Below are 20991 nucleotides of genomic sequence, written 5' to 3'. Positions count from 1 at the left end.
TTTTACTTTTGTATGATTTGATGCAATCTGCTGCAATTTAAATTTGTTCAGTGATGCTATGAACTTTGCATTTTAAATTTTAATATGATCAATAAAAAGCATTGAATGCATTAACTTGAACAGAAAACTGTCAGGATCTTGAGTTTCTTTTGGGTTTTATTAGTTCTTTCTATTAACTCTGCATTGTTTGTATTTTTACTTTGATTCCTTCTTGATGATTCTAGTTATGTTTATTTCTTGTGTCTAGTCCTTTTCTTAGCTACTCTAGTTTTTTATTTTGTTTCTAATGTCTAGTCATTTTGTTAGATTCCATTTCCTCATCCCCAGTTCTCTCCCTCGCCCCCTGTGTCTCTTCTTCTTTCTCTCTCTCTTCACACCTGCAACCAGTTAGTTCATCAGCCCATCTGCAAGGAGGAATGGCAGAAGGTCCCCAAATCCAGGTGTGAAAAACTTATTGCATGATTCCCAAGAAAAGTCATGGCTTTACCAGCTAAAAAATTTCTACATTTCTGGGGGTTTTTTTTCTGTCAAGATGGGATACTGAGTGTACATTCATGATAAACGACATAATTTTGGCAAATGACTGCAAATTTAAAGGGATCTGAAAACTTTCTGTCCCCATACATATGGCTGTAATGAAACAAACACACACCTAGATCTCTATATCGTATATAGAAAAACATTTTTCTATATACAAAATAGAGCTATTTCTCTCAAATATTTTTTGCAAATCAGTCTAAAAATATACACCATTTCCTGTGACCCCAATTGATGTTAGATTTAAATCTTTTTAAACTTGATTAAAACTCAATTTTATCAATATGATGTATAACAGATTTATATGTTAAAAGCCTGTAATTGTCAAAGGGGGCCTTTTCTTCTTATAATAACTGTGTTTTCAGCAATAGAACAGGTTGTCTCTCTCTAGACAGTTCTATAAAAACTTTGATTATATTTTTACAAATCATATTGAGTTATGTAGTCATAAAAAATGTCTTAGTGTAACTTGACATAGTGTAACTCAACAGCCAAATATATAAATAACAATGATGTATAAATAATAATGCGTATTACAATAAGAGGCAAATGGCCGTCTATTACCTGGAAACTCCACATCATTTGCATCTGCTTCATTCAGTCCCCCTTGTGTTGCTCCCCGATTTAAGTGGTGAAATTTCACAATATTGAGCAAATGAATTTGCAAGATGCAACAGGTACTGTGCTGCTTTCAAGGCTGTCTGCATACCAATGTGACCACAGTCTAACTATTACTCTCTTTATCTCTGCTCCCTCCGGCAGCGGAGCAGAAAACCTTGTGTTCTCTTTCCAAAAAGACACGTCTCCGAAACTTCTGCGGGACATGTACATTTGTTCGTGTTTATGCCCAAAGCAAAGTATTTTATGGTCAGTCTTTCATTTATAAAAGCAAAATTCATTAAGTGGGGGAACAAATTACATTAGGCCAATTCTTGAAAACACGTATTTGTTGTTATTTGCTAAAGACTACATTCACCTGAGCGCTGGGAGTGTTTTGTTATAAAAAGATTGATGCTTGTGTGCCTATGGGCTGTAAATCGTGCAATACGGGGCTGTGAGCAGTTTTATACTGACTGACAGCTGCTCAATATTCTTATTCATAAACACAAGCAGCAATCAGCATAAATCATGTCACTCACAGCTCTTTATACGCTTCAAGAAACCTTTTTTCAACGACAGCTTGATTTGTTGTTATTTCTGTCTAATTGTTGAACTTGTCACTGATGCGCACGCTTATGACTCACAAAAAAGCACGCCCAGATAATGGCCCTGTTGCAGAGGGAAATTTCCCCAGCTCTTCACAATATCTTGCACCAAACCAAAGGAATGGTGCAGATATATCTGCACCCTCAGGAGGCCTTCCAGATGGGCCCACGTTTCACTCAGGGATAAAAAGAAACCTCACCTGTCATATCTGTAGCTGACTAGAAAAAAAAGTTGCGCAAATTTTCAGATTGCTGGTGTGTGTGGCTAATAAATAATGTTGATAAAATATAACCTTTGTGTTTAATGAAATGCTTACGGAACCTCTTAAGAAATACACTTACTACTGCAACCTTTTTTGGTTTATTTTTAGTTTATTATGAAAACTATGTCTGAACAGTGTGCTAATAACATCCATTCATTGAAGAATATTTTTTGGTGTTTTTGTTCATTCAAAACTGCTTACACTTGGTCATCAACATTAACATCTTTTTAAAAATGATTTATAGGTTTGCATGACCTCTTCTTTTTAGTGTAAAATTAACTCCCACTGGTGGGCACCGCCATCTAAGAAGATTTATGCTAACCCAAAAATGCGAATCATAAACATTAGCTCTATTAACACGTTATGTCAAAAATAGCTATTGGAAGCTAACGCTGCACCACTAAATTCTACTAACGCTACCCACCATGTATCAATGATACACGATATGTTAAGACAGAGTATGTCACTCTCAACACGGTCAAAGTTGTTATTGCACAATCAGAAAGTGATTGTTTAAAACAAACATTTCACTCATGGTTGCAGTTACAGTTGTACAGTATTGCTAATTCTGCTGCTGACTATTCCTAATTGACCACCGTGATCAGAAAGCACACCATCAGGACGTCATTCTGGGTAAAGAATGAAAGTGATTTGCCGCGTTGCATCACGGAAGGAGAGGAAGCAGGGCTGCTGCATAAGCAGTTCTTACTCCCTGCTAAATAGGAGTACACACAAACATATCTAACGACTTGAAACCTTTGTAACAGTTGATAACCAAAATTTATTCCACTGAAAGTTTTTGGATGATTTGCGTTCATCCAAATCAATTGCACGTTAGAATTAATTTGGAAAAATATATTTAGGGAAAGCTAAGTGCACTAAAAGTTTTCTAAGTTTGCAACAACTCTAAAGCACTAAAAGCAATTTAGCTCTGCTGTTAGCGCATCAGCACATTAGCGGGAAGTGTGAGATCCTGTTGCTTTGCAGGTAACTGGTGAGAAAGTGTTGGTTTCCTACTTCATTCTACAATACTTATTATCTCAATCAATCTCATAAGGATGAAAAAAGAGAAGCAATTTAATGGAGGAATTCCTTTTGGTTCTAAAACAAATAATAATTAAAAAAAACACTAGAAAGAAAGGTCAATTAGAAATGTACTTTACTTGGTCTGAAATAAGTCATATAATTGGTCTGAATTGCTGCTAGAACGGCTTCAGCTGTCTTGCCTCTTCATTTGGCAGAAGATGAAGTCTCTGCACAAACAGAAGATGTTCTGGCCAAAGGTCCCCAAGAAGCTCGAAGGCTGTGGTTTCTCTTTATGTTACTTTTTTATAAATGTGTACAGTGTAAATTTGTCCTACAACAAGACAGAACTTGACAACACAATTCAATTACAACAAAGTACAATGCAGAGAGATTTTACTATATGGTCGAAAGAATACCAAGAAGATATTCAGATTAGCAATGCAAAAGTAAAATATAAATACATAAATAAATAATAATAATGAATCAATACAGCAATATAAAACAAATTTTAATATTAAGATAGCTCATTTATTGCAGCTGGAACAAAACTGTTTTAGTTCCTGCTGTTTCTGTGAGGTTTTTAGCACTTATAGGGTCTAGAAACATTGGCCTGGTGAGAAGAACCTGAAACTCCATGGGATGGGAGTCATTTTACAAAACAGACTCGACGAACTGTTTGTACCTGCTTGATGTACAGAGATGTCTGATACAGATAAGGCTCACCAACCAGCCAACTGGACTATTTCACTGTTTGATTCAAGATTATTTTTTTTTTTGGTTAAGTTTCTTTGTTTGGAGCTGCTTTGAAATTAGGACAAGAAAAAGTTCTCTTTCAGGGTTTATACATTTATATCAATTTTTGAAGTGAACTAAAAAAAACTGTTTTTCTAAAGGAGCAAAGTCTAATATTTTTATGGCTCACCTCCAGGGTTAACCCAACAGAGTTTACTTTAAAATAATTTTGTGATAAATATGTGAAAGAGGTTAGATTTGGGGTTTTTTTTTTTTTTTTTTTTGCTTTTTTTTATTAAATAATATATTTTAAAATAACAGAGTTACCACCAACATGCTGGCTGTTTCTGTGGCCAAACAACTTTATCATTTCCCCATCTGAGTAGAACATGATATTCCAAACAGAAAAGCCTTTACCTCTGTGAACTGGGTCAAATTCTCCTTCTGGAAAGCCACAACTTTTTCCATGACTCCCATGCAGGATGAAATTGTGCAACTATGCTGTAAATGTTGATTTTGAGCGGCTGCAAACTTACCTGCAGGTTTTGTGATTAATCTTGAAATAAAATTTAACCATGTTTGTTTTAATGTGACAAAATTTTAAAAAGTTTTTGCAAGGCACTCTGCTCCTCCAGGATTACATTATTTGTGTAATGGTTAATCCTCTTCTACTTGGCACACCAAACTAACCTGCAGGTGTGCTTTTTCACAGTGCTGATAAATCAGCATCCTCCTGACGTATTTGACCGTAACCTATATAAATACCCCAATTTCCACATCGCACACGCAGAAAGCTAGTAAACAAGTTTATCATGAGAGCCTTTTTAACCTTCTTCTTCATCTTGTTGCTCTGTAATCTGCACAGGGCACAAGAACACAGCAGTAACAGCGTTATTAGTGGAGAGGATGAGCCTGAGAGTCAGATGTCCAGATCAGAGAAAAATAAGGAAGAGCTGGAGCTTCAGCTAGACATCTGGGAGGAGCTGAGAAACCTGCGAGATTTGGTGGAAGTGCAAGCAGTAGAGTTGAGGCTACTGTCAGCAAAACTGGCAGAAAATGACAGTCTGATGAAGGACAGGCTGACTGCAGTAGAGACCCTGGTTGAAGACATGCAGATGGAGGGAGAAGGTATCTACTGAACCTTGGTTGAAGGATCTTTAATGTAAAATCTGTGAATTGTGAATATTTACAATTACATTTTTTTTTATCACTTCAGCTGAATCTGCTGAGCTTTCAATGACTCAACAAAAACTCAACATCGTACAGGACAGGCTATTGGTGAACGTAGCTCATGTAGAAGAGCTGCAGGAGAAATATGAAGGTAATGTTTGACACAAAATATTTGTTATGTTTTTGTTTCATAGTAAAAATAGAATTGTTTTTGTCAACACAATATTTTTGTTAGTACATTAAAATGTGAATTCAAAAAAATTTTTTCAGTTATGCTCAAAATGGTAATATAGCAAAAATCTGAGGTGTTTGGTTTTCAGATTAGATTTAAACTTTTAGAAAGATTATTGTGCTTATTTACTATTGCTTCAACTTTTGAAACATTAATTATATGATACTAACTGATATTTTCACAAACTTTGTTGCAGTGAGCAAAGTGGCTTTTTCCACTTCTCTACTGGTAACTGGTGCAGGAAACACATTTTACAATGACTATACCACCATGGTGTTCAGAAATGTGATTACTAACACTGGAAACCACTATAACCCAATCACAGGTAAACCTTCTAGATTTTTCTTTTACTTTAAGAAAAAGTGACTTGTTTCTTCTCTTAAGTTTCAAAATACTTCTTGATCTTTTTTCAGGTTTCTTTACTGCACCAGTAAGAGGAGTCTATTACTTCAGATTCACCGCTCATATTGCACTCAGTACTGAGAGTAAAATGATAATAAGAATAGTGAAGAATAATGATCCCATAGTTTTATCAGGGGACGGACACACAACAACCACAGATCCTGAGGACAATGTGTCCAATGGAGTTGTGTTGGAGTTGGAGGTTGGAGATCTTGTTGCTTTGCAATTAGCGGGGAATGCCTGGGATGACCAGTATCACAGAACAACCTTTGGTGGATTTCTTCTCTTTTCCTTGTAGCTGTTAATATTTTTTTGTATTTCATAAACTTCTATCATATTATGACACAGCAACACCAAGTACACTTGTAAGAGCTTGTTGGTGCAGACAAAGACAAAATTAAAGATCAAATTTTGTAATATTTCTGCATGTAATACTCTGACTTTTTCATGACTCCTTTGACCTAATAAAGGTCCTACAACCTGTTATATGTTATTCTTCATACAGATAACTTTCAATTTTATTTACTTTTTGGGTAGTTTGAGTGAGGTATGTTTGAAATGTATTACCATAATTAAGCAAACACTTCATGTCACAAGCTCCCATAAAATAGATCCTTTCACAATGTCCAAAAGAGGATTTTGGACATTTCTTTCCAAAAGAAAGAAAGAAAGAGAACAATATTTCTGGTAATAATGAAATAATTCCTATTAATGTTATTTTTGCCAGAGCGACAGACAGCCACTTGAAAACGAACACTGAAGATTTAATGAAAAAAGAAAGGAAAACTTACTGGTCTCGAAAAAGAGCAAAGAACAAGGAGGATGAACAGGACATGGAACAGAACAGAAGAATCTGTCAAACCTTCATCCAAGTAAAATGGAGCTTTAGCTGAAGTTCAAGCTGGAAGACTCCGCCCCCTCCGTTCACCCATCGACGTCATGCTCATCCCCGTCCTCAGCCTGGACCTCACCCTGCACGTTCAATCAGCAATCAGGCTCTGCATAAAGGATCCACACCCAAACCGTCAGACGCTTCCCAGCTGCGTTCAGCCCATCACCTCCCCATCTCCACCCTCATCCTTCGGTTCTCCAGGATGGAACCCTTCCTGACCACCACCACCAGTGTCGGGCCCCGGGGGGAAGCATCCCTAATCAGTTATCGGGATGTTCATCGAGTTCACATCAAATCTCAGCTCAAATCAGCTGCCGGGGCCCGAGCGCCAAAGAACTGTTATTCATTGCTGTCATTAAATCTTTTAATTGTTCCTTGTTCTCCGTCTGAGTCTTTCCAGATTGAAATGCTGTGCATGAATCTGTGTCTGCCAGCCTCATTGTATTGGGGGGTGGGCCTAAATTCTTAGCCATATATATACATGGATGTTGCCTCTTCAGATGTTGTGCAGAACCTTTCTCATCACACTGGCGATTGAGATGAACGTTTTATTTATTTATTTTTTCACTATATTTGATCAGCAAGGCTGTAAATCTGAATCCTCTGCAGCGGTAACTTCCATTTGCCAAAACGAACAACAAAATACAGTTTTGATCACATTACATTGTGTAAAAGAGGTAAAATACTCAACAAATTCCAGAGATAAAAGTGGGAGAAAATGACATCTCATGAATGCGATCATTGTTTCCTTTCCTTTGGTGTTTCACATCATAAACCTCCGGGAATGCAGCTGCATCAGCGTTTGAGCTTTGACTAAATCCATTCAGACTCTTTGTTGTGCAGTCACTCAGATCGCACAAGTGCATGCAAACGTACACACACTTACACGCACACACTTGGAGAGCGCCACACCTCTGTTATCAGCCATCTCGTATATGGCTGATAACCATGATCAACACAGAGGTAAGTCTCTTTTCACAGCCAGCGTCTGTGGGGAATTCAGTCCCTGTTCTGCTGCTCGCCGAACAGATTATCTCTCACAATCAATCTGCAAACTATAACATGGCACAATTTCTTACGCCTTCCCTACAAGTCGTCGTGACACTAGACTAACACTCCAACTCCAATTCTGTGGGACACCTTCCGCCTTCTAAAAGTAAAATATAGGCCAGAATCAAGCAAGCGGGCTCAAAGGAATCATTCAGGTGTGTTTATGGAAAGAGCCCGGAGTGCATTGGAGACAAAGTGTCTCCTCTGAATCTGATGAGGTGTTTAGCTCAGACCTGAAGCTACGGTACAGCACAAGAGCACAGTCTGATCAAACAGCTGCCAATATGAAAAGGACTGCCATATCCTCTAGGCACCTGGGGCTGTGTGAAGAACACAGCCTCTCTGGTTTCCCTCTCACAGGTACCTCTTTGGTTGGAAACATTTTTTCATAATTGCATTTAATTCTATGTTAGGTGTCCCCGCAGTGCCACTATTAAGGTTAAGGCTAAGCCGAAGGAGCTTTTCTAGCTTTTTCATCTGAGCTTCTTCCTCGTTTAAAACTTAGTATCATTCCCACAGTTCTGACAGCACACACACACACACACACACACACACACACAAAACACAAGATATTAAGTTGAAAAATTCCCATGCGCACAGTATTTTAATTAATTATGCGTGCTATCTCGGGAAATTCCTTTGTTTAGGCGCAATTTAGAAATTGATGAATGCAATGGATCTTGGCTAAAAGTCTTTAATGAGGGAGGGATTTCCCCATTTGAAAACCTTAGTCATTGTTTCATTAAGATAGTCTTTCATTTGGATTTTTTTTTATTTTTTTTTTGCACATCTCTCTGGGGAAGCTTAAGGTGTGAAGGCTCATTAGACTTGTGATTGTGCCGGGAATGCTGCGTGCCTTTTCTGTCTCACTTACGGCTTTTGCATGAGGATCTGCTGAACTGTGAATGTTTTGGTCAGGGCTGAATTCATGAGAAAGGGCTTTAGAGAGAATCACTTACAGTGTTTGTGGGACGTCGTCTTGGTAGGTCAGGATTTCGCTGGATACACAGGGAGGAAAAACACAGAAAAACTGTCAAAACAGTGAAATATAGTAGAAAAAAAAACGGTGAAAGTTTACAGTCTACATTCGTGTCTATACTTGTATGTATGTGTTCATACACACAGAAACACATAACAAGGGAATGACAGCGCCTTCTCTGACTTTGAAATTAAAGGACAGATTCATTATAGGCTTAAAAAGTCAGTTCTGGGAAGAAGAATACGCCTCTCGAGAGATTAGTATTGGATCTGAATAAAGAATAACTAATTACGGGGTGATTTAAGACAATGACAATAAAGCCATTGTGAAGTTCAGTGGGGGAGAAAGTATCCGACATGTCAAACAGCATTTTCTCAGTAAATGTATCTCTAATGGAACTACTGAAAGGCAATTTACACAAAATGCCATTAACAACTCAAATAATTCATACTTGATAAGAAATTAAATAAAGAGATGAGGACATAAATAAGTTTTGCGTAACAAAGAGAATTTACAATGCACCGAGAACATGCAGAAAAAGAGGTGACCAGCTGCAGTCTGTCAATATTTGGTAAGCCATCTTGTTCCCTATCAATGCACCTTATTGTCAGCTGGTTTAGTCCTAATTAACATCCTATAAACAGGTTTCTCATGACAATGGTATAACAAACCATTATTTTACCAGAAAATCCCTTGAGATAAAATCCTTTTGAAGAAGACCTGATCGGGAGTCACTGATAAATAAAAGGAAGCATCTCTCAAAACCTTCACAAACTTGTATTTGCAAAGGGTACTGATGGTTACAGACACATTTCTAAACTTCTAAATGCTTCAGCGAGAATCCACTGAGTTCCAGTCCTCAATTGCAAAGAGCATCCTATCATCCTAAACAAGCCACAACCAGGTGCTTGAAAGTAATAAAGAACGTCAGTCTTTAGCAAATATTACAATAGATTTTCCCTTCATTGCATAAAATATATACATTATTTGTATTTTTGGATCATATGGGTTGTTACTGAGATTTGTTAGAACTATGCTTACTTATTTCCACAGGACAAATTCAATTTTAGCTCCTCTTGGCTTCATCATTCTATATCGGCATTTGCATTTATGACGCCTCAAACTAAAAATTCACTGTCATGAAAGACTCAGGAGTTATGCCAGACAATGTTTTGTGTTACAGTTGTAAACATATTGAAGCCCCCAGTAGGCGCTATCACTCTTCTTCCTTCTCTGCAAAAAAAAAAAACAAACATGTTAGGTGCAGGCAATAGCGCCCAAGGCAAGCAAAGACCAAACATGCATTTCTTTCAGCCAGATTTTAAAAGAGAAGTCTCATCTGTTTTATGTATTTTGGTCAATCACAGATGAGCAGGAGACACCATTAAATCAAAACCATGCCACGAAAATGTTAAGTGACCAGTGTGAATTTTACTGCACTTCTTTCTAAACTTGTTCAGTGGAAATGAGAGACAGCATGTGTGCAACAAAACGCATCATCAGTGTGCCTTTTGCTTTGTAACCCAACCTTTCTGGTACATAAAAGTTGCGAGCAAGAAAAACCCAAAGACCTTTGCATTCATGCATGCATGCAGAATCATGCACAAGCGCAGGTATGCAAAGAGAGGGCAGCCTGAGCCAACAATTCGGTGCAAATGAAGCCCTACGCTTTGGCCAGAATCTACAGATGCATATCTGCTCAAAGTCATGAAAACACCTGATTGTACTCACATCCAAATAACTCAGCAAGAGAGATCAAAATTCAAGGAGTGTACTCAGTCACTATTGTCAGTTTATTTCACCGAAATGAATATTTCAGTTTATAGCCCAAATTTAGGGTCAAATTAAGGTTTTGTTTGTGAGAGGAACTGATTTCATCTCTTTACATGATACAGTGTTGAACATGTGTGTGAGTTTTAGTTAAAAGAGGAGTTAAAAAGGAAATGCAATATGGCTAATGTGCGCATGTGAGGTTGTCAGAGTGAATTAAGTTACAATGCAAGGAGAATTCGACCCTCTGGTCTAGACCTGCACTCCTGCATTCACCTCCATAAAAAAATGCAGCAGTGGTTAAAATAGGCTTACAAATGAGACCAAACTTGCAATAAGACTTGATGACACCTGGAACGTGCAATTTGATTTTTGAATGTAACTATTACTTGATTTACTCCGCATTAAATTACATTACATTGGATTTTAAATTAAGTTATATTAATTATATATAACTATAGGCTGTTTTGCAGCAACCTGCGGAATTGCATTTAAAGATCTGCAGTTGAAAGGTGGGGGAAAATTTGGCATAATTACTTCCCGAATCATTTATAGACTTTACTAAACAATCAGGGTGTTGAGTAAAGAAAATGTCTTTGCTCCGATGGTTGGTGTTTGTACCGCTGATGAAATTATATTTAAAGATTGCTAGGTTGAGGACATTATCTTGAATAAAAGAGGAAGTGAGTTTTATATGGAGCTACAAGTCCTTTTTTGTGATACACTTTCCATCTGAAAAAGAATGAAAAACAATCTGATTTACTTTGGCTATGTGCTTATCTGCCTTGATGATATTTGTTTGGTGAAACATGCAGTTCTGGGTGGCCTCAAAAAGGCTCTTGAAAGTCACATCCCGGCTGTGCAACCATGACTATCTACTGCATGACAGTGTCAGTCAGCCTTTGTACTTCCAGAACCGGAAAACATTTGTTTATTATGTTACGATGCTGCATGTCTAACTTCTCACTTCAAGTAAAACCTTTGTCAGTGCAGTAGATTTATTTGAGAGAAAAATGAATAGCTTCTTAGGTGAAAATATCTGGGTGCATGAATTAAAAAAAAAAAAAAAAAACAGCACATTCCTCTTGTCGAGGCATTTTAATGTGTCCTCTTTACTTTTTCAAGGCAGTCCATCCAAGCAGTTTGAAGCTTCCTCTTTACAGCAGAATTTTACCTTCGGGGCGGTGTTTTCAGTATATTTATTAAACTCTGCCTCATTGACTTTAATATGGGCTTCCTGAATTAGTTATCTTCAAACTTGTTCCCACAGGAACTCATGACACAAAATTATTTCAAAGATGCACGATGAAAATTCAGATCTTTGTGGTCTTGCTGCTGTTTATTCTTGAAGACTTTAATCAAAACTTCAAAGTCAGTTAGATGTGGCAATCATGGAAAAAAAAAAAGACTTACAGATAAAAAAAAATCAAGACAGCTGCGTTTGCAGATAATTGGTTCAAGACTACTGAGAAAAAACAAACATTTTGTATGATACTCTTTTCTTAGAAAAGAAATAAAAATGAAAGTACATTGATCATTTCTAGTAGAAAATAGCACAATATGACTATACTAATTAATTAGATGAAAAGGAGGAGAGAGTCTGATTAATACACTTCTCAGCAGATAGAGTTAATTTAAAAAATATGCATATGTATGTCACTCATGGTTAAAAAAGGTATAGAACTCTAAATCTCATAGTAAATCTCAGACGATATTATTTATTTGTACATTCTGATATTTAATGCTGCTAAGGCCACAGATTTTGCTTGTGATATTTAACAACAATTTGTTTTAAAGACCACATGGATCACCTTAATAACAGATACCAGTTCGAACAAATAAAAAGAAAACATAACTCTGATTTGCTGATTAATGGTGGGGTGCCACCGGGTCCTGTGCTGGGTCTTAATAACTTTGATTTTATACACACAAGTAAAATAGACATTAGGTCATGTACCGAGGAAGTATGTGCATACATATACATACAAAGACATGTATATACATATATTTGTATTCAGTATACAAACTTTGCATCCTTCAGTGGAAACCTTAATTATAAGAAGATTCATAAAGGTTGATGCTCAAACTGACAGGAAATCCTTCCTTTTGTGTCCTTCAAGGCATTCTTACAGGTTGATCAAATATTTTGCATTTTTCTGGGTCCAACCAAAGAAAAAGAAGAAGATCCTCACATCAGCCTGCAAGGGACGACCATTTTGTTGAGTTAATTTAAGCTCTGCATCAAGGATATATGCGATGTAATCCTTCGTGTGTTCTTCCACCACAGGCTGAAAAACGTCGATAGTTACGGTAACAACTTCAAAAAAATATATTATTTGCACACAGGTCATGTTGTAGCGACCATATGCTGAACACCAGCTGTCGCTTCACAACTGGAATTCCTCCTGTACATGAACTCATCAATGTTTGCTGCTTGGAGTTGTCAGTGAGCAGCAGAGCAGTGAGCCCAGGAGCAGCTGGTGATTTGGGTCTGCCTCAGATGGAGCTCCTTAACAGGGATATCCAAATGACCAATCCCAGACATCTTTTTTAAATGCGCCAGCTTCAAGCGTTGGATCTTTTGTGACCTTTTTAAAATTGTTTCTAAATTAGAAAATGAATAAACAAGAACTTTGTTGGATTCACTGTTAATTAAATTTCCCTTCTGGAAATAGAGACGCAGCACAATAAGTGTAATAAAATCCTTTCCTCTGAACCATAAACATGGCGGTCACTCTGGATAGGTCGCCACTCCCTAACACGGCAACAAAGAGACACAATTTTAGGACAATTTAGGGAGACAAATTAACCTAACATGTCATGTTCTGGACTGTGGGAAGAAGCCAGAGTGCCTGCAGAGAAACCACACATGCACACGTTTGTACAGAAAGACCCCAGGCCAGAGATCAAACCCACGACATTTTTGCTGCAAGAAAACAACTACCACTTTTCTGCAGCCCACTTTTTACAAAGAGACAAAAGAAATGTTCGTACCTATGATGCTGCCCCATCATAGCCACATAGCCACAGACTTCATTGCATTTTGGGTGGATTCTTCTGGACCAGGAATAGCAAAGCGTTGTGAAGTGGAAGGAAAATGTGACATGGTTGTTATTTGTTTAACACCTTAAAAATAATTAACTTAATCTAGTTTAATTACCTCTTTCTCCCTTAAAAGAAATCCACTGCAGCTAACTGCCTTCAGGTAACGTTTAATTACAAAGCACAGTCAAACTGTGTATAATTTCATCCCAGAATAAATTAAGTTGTTCTGTTGTCATTCTGCGCAGCACTGTTCAATCCTTTATTTGAGAATTTATATCGCCCTAAGGCACAACTGCAAACCTGCTAAGGGATGGCCATTTATCTAAACCGAAATACCAAGCAAGAAGACCAAGATCCGCACCTCCGATGTTGGCAGGATGAGTATTAATCATCCACAAATCTGTCCTTTGTGGAATAGTGGCAAGATTAAAGCTTCTTCTGAAAAAAGCCAAAGGAAGCCAAAAGTTATGGGTCATGGCAGCTTGCCAACTAACATTTAAGGGACACAACAAACTTTTGGAAGATGGGGGAGGCAATCTGTTTTGATGAAATCAAAATATAGTTTTTTTTGGCTAACATGTAACACACAACATAGAGGAAAACAAACATACCTTTCATCTAGACTGACTGAACTTGAACAATCTTGCAGAGATAATTTGGGCAACAAATCTAGCAGATGTTCAAGGGTGGTGGAGACCGTAAAGATGGAGATGGGCTGGTCTGTGGGAAACAGCATGAAAACAATGTGCCATTTGAAATCCACTACATTAGTATACGTTATTTTGCCTCTCTATCTCACATAAAATACTCTCGAGATTTTGGCTGCAGTGTTACAAAGTGTAAAAAAGTTCAAGGGCTATGAACAGATTTGCAAAATGCTGTAAATATGTATTTGTTTTTCAAATCAAATAAGTACAGCTGAGTAGAGTACATTTTAATGTCATTTAGTCATGTACTTTTACTTAGATTTATCTCACAAGCATCCCAAAAGACACAACTGTTGTTGAAAAAGTTAATCTGCAGATTTATATTAATATTAGGTAATATCACAAACAAAAGATGCCTCTAGAATCTCTTAAATTTAAATCAAAGCAACACATCTGAGTGAACTTCCACCCTGAAATAATTATTATAAGTGAGTCCAATATCTTAAAAACTTTTTATGAAGTTTATCCCATTTGTGGTAGATGTTGACAGTACACTGGTGTGAATAAATTGAATGAATAAATTATTTCCCTGACTTACCACATTTACAATGAGTGAACTTATTTTTATCCATCATTTTACTATATTTTGTTGACTTTTGTCCCCTTTATTTACCTAGACAAACTCTGATGCGAAAAACATAACGATCAAACTTTAAAAAAAAAAAAAAAAGTTATGTAAAAAGTAAAACTTTAAGTGATTATATTTTGATTATGTTTTTATGTTAAAATGTGGCTGGATCCACTCCAGCAATAAAACATGACAGTGATTCTGGCAAAGGTCAATTCAAAGCTTAGACTTAGAAGAGATGAAAACAAATAAAATACAGCACTTTTTAGACTTTGAGTTTGAGTTTGGCTCAGGTTTCAGATGCAGTGGTTTAGAGGAAATGTCCCATCCAGGGTCTTGATATTTCCAGGTATGGCATCAACACGATGAACAGACATTGCGTCTAATTAATTAACATATCACGATAGCACTGATGGGGGTTGTAGTGGCTGACAGCTCTGCATCTGTTATTGTCCCAGCTACAGATGGATGGATGGCTGGATGGATGGATCTCTTGCCTTTTTAATATAAGCTTTTTTTTTTTTTTTTACTGCAACTGAGGTACCTCATAGTAGCATTACCTCAACCCCTCCCCCCAATATACAAAACAAAACTAGAGCCAAACCTTGAGGTTTTAATTTCTTAAAATACTTTGTGTCCTCAAAACGCAAAGCAATCAAGCAGCAGTGACCTAGTTGTGGTCAAAAAAAAAAAAAAAAAGAGAGGGAGGTGTGGCTTCATACCTGACATCTCCTCAGCTGGCGTACGGCATTCCTCTCAAGCTAGCTTCAGCCAACAAGTAGAGGAATGCACACAGTCTGCTCTAAGTGGATTTGAGCAAAGGTAATAAATTTTCTGTGTGTGAGCAATGGGCAGAGTTTTGTATGACGACGAAGAGTTCAGGCTTGCCTTGGAAGGAACAATGTCACTGAAGTAATGAGCTGGCTTTGAGCGTTTGTTATTTCAAAAGGCATTTTTCCTCTTCAAGGTGCAATCGTCATGCAGTCGTGGACTGTGCTGTGGCATGTTGTGCTCACGGAGAGGGGTGGAGAGGGATTTAGGTGTTCCCTAATATTCTGTCAGTCAGTGAACACAAGACTCCAAATATAGCATAATGGGAGGTGATGCCTCTTTTAATTCTTAGTAAGCATTGCTTATCGTGCATACATTTCATAGATACAGTACGTGGTAGAAGTATTCACACTGCTTGAACTTACTAGTCCACTAGCTAAATGTTCATCTCCTTGGGTTAGTGGTTTGGGATGGGAAGACGGATGGTTTTAAATGCAGGGTCATTCAGGAATAAAATCTTTGACAGGTTGCAAATGATTTGATACTTGAATGGAGGTTCAACTTCCTGTCAAAGCTCTCAATATGCAGACAACCTCCTCTAGCTTAGCTTGTGAAACAACAAGGTTCATGTTTTCAGTCTTTGGATGTGCAAAGATGGGAAAAGTAAACCTAGAAGGACGTGTAGCCTCAAAAGTTCAGATCTTTTTTTTAACACTGCAAATTGTGTTGCCCAAGTTATTAGTTTCTTTATCATTTTCTTGTATTTATGGGTGGTTTGTTTCAATCTTGTTTCTGCCTGTGTTCATGTTAATCAGCTAGCCCCTGTTGTTTTTATTTTACATTGTTAAACTTAACTGTCAGATGTTACCAGCACATCTCTCTTTTTATCCACTCCTATCTGGTTTTCCTCTGTTGTGTCTCTCCTGCTTCCTCCAGTACTTATGCTGTGAGCTTGTATTTTTGCATTTTCTCTGCCTACATTTGTTTCTGTTTGTAATTTTTGGACTTTTTTTTCTTTAAATTAAACTTCATCTTTTAACATGATTCTGCCTCCTGCCTGTCCATTCCAACAATTAAACATGATAGTAATTCTGGCAAAGGTTGATTCAAAGTTTAGTTTCAGAAAAGCTTAAAACCTTTACACTTTTATTTGCAAAAACTTAGGAGAATTGTTTTTGTTTACCACCACAATACAACAAGGGAATATTTTATGTTGGTCTATTACTTAATCTCCCAGTAAATGACATTAAAATTTGTTTTTATGAAAAGCAAAAAATGTGGGAAAAGTCTTTTTACTTATCCAAGCACTTGCTGAAAGTTTTGTACTTTACCTGGACCTTTATGTTATGTAGATGCCCCATCTCAGAGCATGACAGAATCAGCAAGATGACACATGTAAATGAGGTACTGGCATGTCTTAAAACCTGATAACTCTTTCTTTTTTTTGTTTATTAGTCAAAAATCAGTTAACACTGAGGGGAAACAATCACATTCACCAGGATTTTAAGTAGCTGTTATTAGGTTCCTCTCAGTGAGCAGAAACATCTAATCTATCTAATAAACCACGAACACATGAACTTACTAAACCCCCTGAGGCTATTTAAAGCAAACTTCTGTATTTTGCCTGCACCTTATGTCTGTTGACTGTTACCACTTGATTAGATGATTATACCATGAGACACACTTCATATCTGTTTGTATAATCAGACAGGTGTAAAGCAGCACATGTTCTTCTCACTATTAGACAGTCTGTTTACCTAACCCCTGAAAGTAATCAGCTTGTGTGTTTGACTGAATCTTGTGCCGTCTGCGGTGGCAAGAACCTAAAGTTGTAAGTAGCCGTGTTCTTCGGTTGTGGGAAGATTAGCTTCACGCAAACCCTCCCCTATGTGAAACGTCCAATGTGCAAAAACAGCAAGAGGGGTTGGCAGTCAGCTCTGACAGGCTGCTCTGCTCTCCTTTTTATTGAATGCAAAAATTCAGGGAGTCCAAACATCGGCCGACAGCGTTCACCGCACACAGAGAAAGTTTTCAGAAAGCATGTTCACAAGCATACAGTCAGCTCTAGTCATCCATGCTGTGACGATACCTCTGTCAGTGTGGCCCTCTCATGTGAAATTACTGTCATAGTTGGCGAGATGACTCTCTTCAGGTGATAAAAGAGGTGTTGATACAGAAGCACCTGGCAGCCCTCGCTTCTCCAGACAGATTCTGCTCTCACCCAAATCTATCAAACCGCATACAGGGCCATAGATTAGGCTAGTTAGCCGACATTGTGAATTTCAAAGTGTGTTTCTTGTGCACGGCAAAATATTAGCTTTGTTGATACAACTTAGATTAATCACAAATTCATCCGAGGGGTGAGCAGCGGAGCGGGCGGGTGGAGGTGGAGGGTGTGGGTGTTCACACTATCTCCGGCTTCTCCTCCGCAGATCTCGCGTTCTGTTGGGTTTTTCCTGAATATGTTGCTCAAGGCGTGTTTTTTTGGAAGGGCTTTGATTGATTACTGGGATTTAGGGAGGAATCTCACACAATTTAACACAAAACATGAAGGACTGCTAAAATAAACCAGGTTGAAGCTGGATGTGGGCCGCATTTGGAGCTTTCTGCAGTTTGTAACAGCGGGGCTGGCTCTGTCGGTGACACTGACTGATGTGGCAACTTAGTTTTGAATGATGTTTGTGTAAAAACTTTGGAGTGTATTGTATAACAATGACATTCAGACAAAAGATTAGGATCTTCTGAGAAGAACTTTCCAGCATTTACATAGGGCCTTCCACAGCTTTTTATTCCCATTCTACATTTTAGCACATTATAACCACAAACTTTACTGCATTTTCCTGGGATTTTATGTGACAGACCAACACAAAGTCACGCACGGTTCAGTTCAAGCTCAACAGATTGCAGATTGGTCTCAAGCATCACTTTTCAAGTGTTGCAGCAGAATTTCACTCAGATTCAGGTGACTGGACTTTGACTGGGCCATTCTAACTCATAATTTGGAAGGTAAACTTCCACCCTAGTCTCACTTTTTTTTACAGCCTCTAACAGATTCTATTCCGAAATATTTCACTCTATCCATCTTCACACCAACTCAAACCAGCACAAGAAAGGCATCTCCACAGCATGATACTACTGCCACCATGTTGCACTCTGTCCATAATATGCTCAGAGTGCACAGTGATAGTTTTTTGACTCTATTGTGCAGTCCTGGCCTGCTGGGGTCTCTCTTCATTGGAGTTTGGATGTTCTTCCCCTGTATGTGTGGGTTCTCTCTGGAACAGTCCAAAAACAAGGATGCTAATTTAATTGGTCTTTTTGAATAAAACATAGGAGCAGGTCTGAGTGTGGATGGTCATTTCTCCTGTGTGTCTCTGTGTTGTCCTGTGATAGACTGATGACCTGTTCAGGGTTTACCCCGCTTCATGGTCGATTACTACTGGAGATAGACACCGGCCCCCCACAGCCCTGCAGGGATAAGTGGGTCTAGATGACAGATGAATGGACTAAAGTTAACCCACATTTTCCTCAGTAGTCCATGTTTTCTTTCCTGTCATGATATCCACACCACTCTAAGACTTAGCAATTCTGTTACTGTATTGTCGAATTAGTGTAAAGAAAAGCCAGGAAGGGCCGTGTAAAAGCCAAAATTGTCAGTTTGTAACATTGTTTATTATTGTGTATTCTGTTTGCATATTTAGATATTTTGTTAGTAAGATTTCATTTCATTGTTTTTTTTTATAGAAAAGCGCCACCTAATGGACGTAATTGAAATGATGTGAAAAGTGCTGCGTCACTTCAGTTTATGAAAGGAAGTTGAATGTGGCGCATTCAACTGAGCTCTACGCAGTTTTTTGTCTGTTACGTTACTTTTCTTGCGGAATGCTGTGCAAGATTAAAGAATCATCTGTAACATCTCCTCAAAGAAAAGTAAAGTTCGTCAGACTTTGTATGGATGTTGTAAGTACTTCTTTAATTCACTGAAAGATGCACAAGGGCATATTGTGGGACAGAAACGCGTCAGCTGAGAGCTATTTAGCTAATGAAGGTCAGGAAACGGAAGCTTGTTAAACAATATAGTGGCTTACACTGAACCAAATAAGCAGCCACTACAGGCCCCATACGCATAGGAGCCCTTCGCTCCGAGGGGCTCTTTGTGATGTAAGCTTAGAAAGTTATGAAAGTAATAAATGTTGACAAACTCTTCTGAATAAATCAATCTTGCATGGGTTTTTTTTTTTACATTTGTTTCATTGGTGTCCAACAGTAGTGGAGCACAATGAACAGGTGAATAATTGACTTCCCTCAACATCAGTATTGTTTAGTTTTTTAGATCCAGTCACAAAGTAAAATAACTTCAACTTCTGTTTGTTTGGTCCAAGACCATTTTTCACTGGATCTGTAGGAATTCAAATAAAATGTTTAAAGACTGCTCAACTCAAGCAGAGGAAAATCAGTCAGAAATGCATCTAAAATCTTTCTTGGACAAACTGTTTCCTAACATCACTGCAGCCCATGAGGGATGCAGGACTTACAAGACAGAATAACCTCCAAACAGAAGAAGTATCAAGTATTGCTCTGCTGATGAACAGAGCATGTCAATAAATATTATAGTGATCGTCTTTGACAAATTTTGTAATACTCATGTAGCCCTGAAGCTATTGATCCTGCTCAGTTGGCAAGAAGAACATGTGAAATGTAATGTGGACTTCAAATGTTGCATAAAAAAGTCCATTGAGCCTGCACATATTGGTATTGTCACAAGATGGTTAATAGCAGCACCCTATTGCAGGAAGAAAGCAGGTTGGTGAAACTCAGATGTTTTACTTAGAAGAAAAAAAACCCACGAAAGTACAGGGATGAATCCAAAATAATATAGCACAAACGAGCCAGGGTGTTTTTATACAGGATGTTAACAGGAGGATCTGACTCAGAGCTGGCCAACTGGGAAATATTTATGCAGGAGAGTTGATGTCTGAACAAGCGAGGGTTGCTGGGTGGTTAGTTGGAAATTTGGGTGCAGCAGTAAAGGAAGGCAAATTCTTATCTAGATTCCCACTCTTTCCTGGTTGGTGGCAGTAATGTATCATATTGTTGTTTGCCAAACACCACTAAAATCAAGAAAAAATAAGGCAAAGAAGAAGATGGGAAGACGAGTAGCTAAACCTGAACTGCAGAACTGGGAGACATTGCTCCAGAATCCCCAGGTAACTTGGGAAACATCCCAGAATCATAACAGATATTGTAATGAATATTAGTTTATTGTGCAACTCCTCTTGGTGAATGTGCAGATGTATCATAACGTCTCTATTTTGGCACATGAAACTGAACATAGCCCTCTGAGATGTTAAAAGCTTAAGATATTGTTTTAAAAAAAAACTAACCCTGTTAAAACTTCTCTGCAGCTTAATCTTGGAATCAAGACAAAAGGTGCGGAATAAGCAAACAGCATGAATACTGTTGCAAGGTACTTTGCTAAAATCTAACAAACATTAGGTCTGCATGTTCCATAACCTCTCACCTTCTTCTGCGTTTCATTGTTTCTCTGTTCCAAAGCTGCGCATTCATACATGCACACCAAGAGACTTATTTTCTTTCAAATGTGGCCAAAACCCCGGAGGAACCCAAGCTATTTTTCATGT

General features: G+C 37.9%; 1 protein-coding gene across 1 annotated transcript; it reads left to right on the top strand.

The window, feature by feature from the left end:
- The first annotated feature begins 4570 nt into the window (after window positions 1-4570).
- Window positions 4571-5999, top strand: LOC106948085 (uncharacterized). The gene is made up of 4 exons (XM_015033549.1): window positions 4571-4891; window positions 4980-5084; window positions 5362-5490; window positions 5579-5999. The coding sequence occupies exons 1-4, from the start codon at window positions 4576-4578 to the stop codon at window positions 5863-5865; spliced, it is 837 nt and encodes a 278-aa protein (XP_014889035.1). The 5' UTR covers window positions 4571-4575; the 3' UTR covers window positions 5866-5999.
- The last annotated feature ends 14992 nt before the right edge of the window (window positions 6000-20991 follow it).

This window comes from Poecilia latipinna, unplaced genomic scaffold, assembly GCF_001443285.1.
Source record: "Poecilia latipinna isolate Pla-1442-1.1 unplaced genomic scaffold, P_latipinna-1.0 Scaffold271, whole genome shotgun sequence".
Classification (NCBI taxonomy): Eukaryota; Metazoa; Chordata; class Actinopteri; order Cyprinodontiformes; family Poeciliidae; genus Poecilia; species Poecilia latipinna.
The sequence above is the reverse complement of the archived record's forward strand: the minus strand, read 5'-3'. Positions and strand labels throughout refer to the sequence as shown.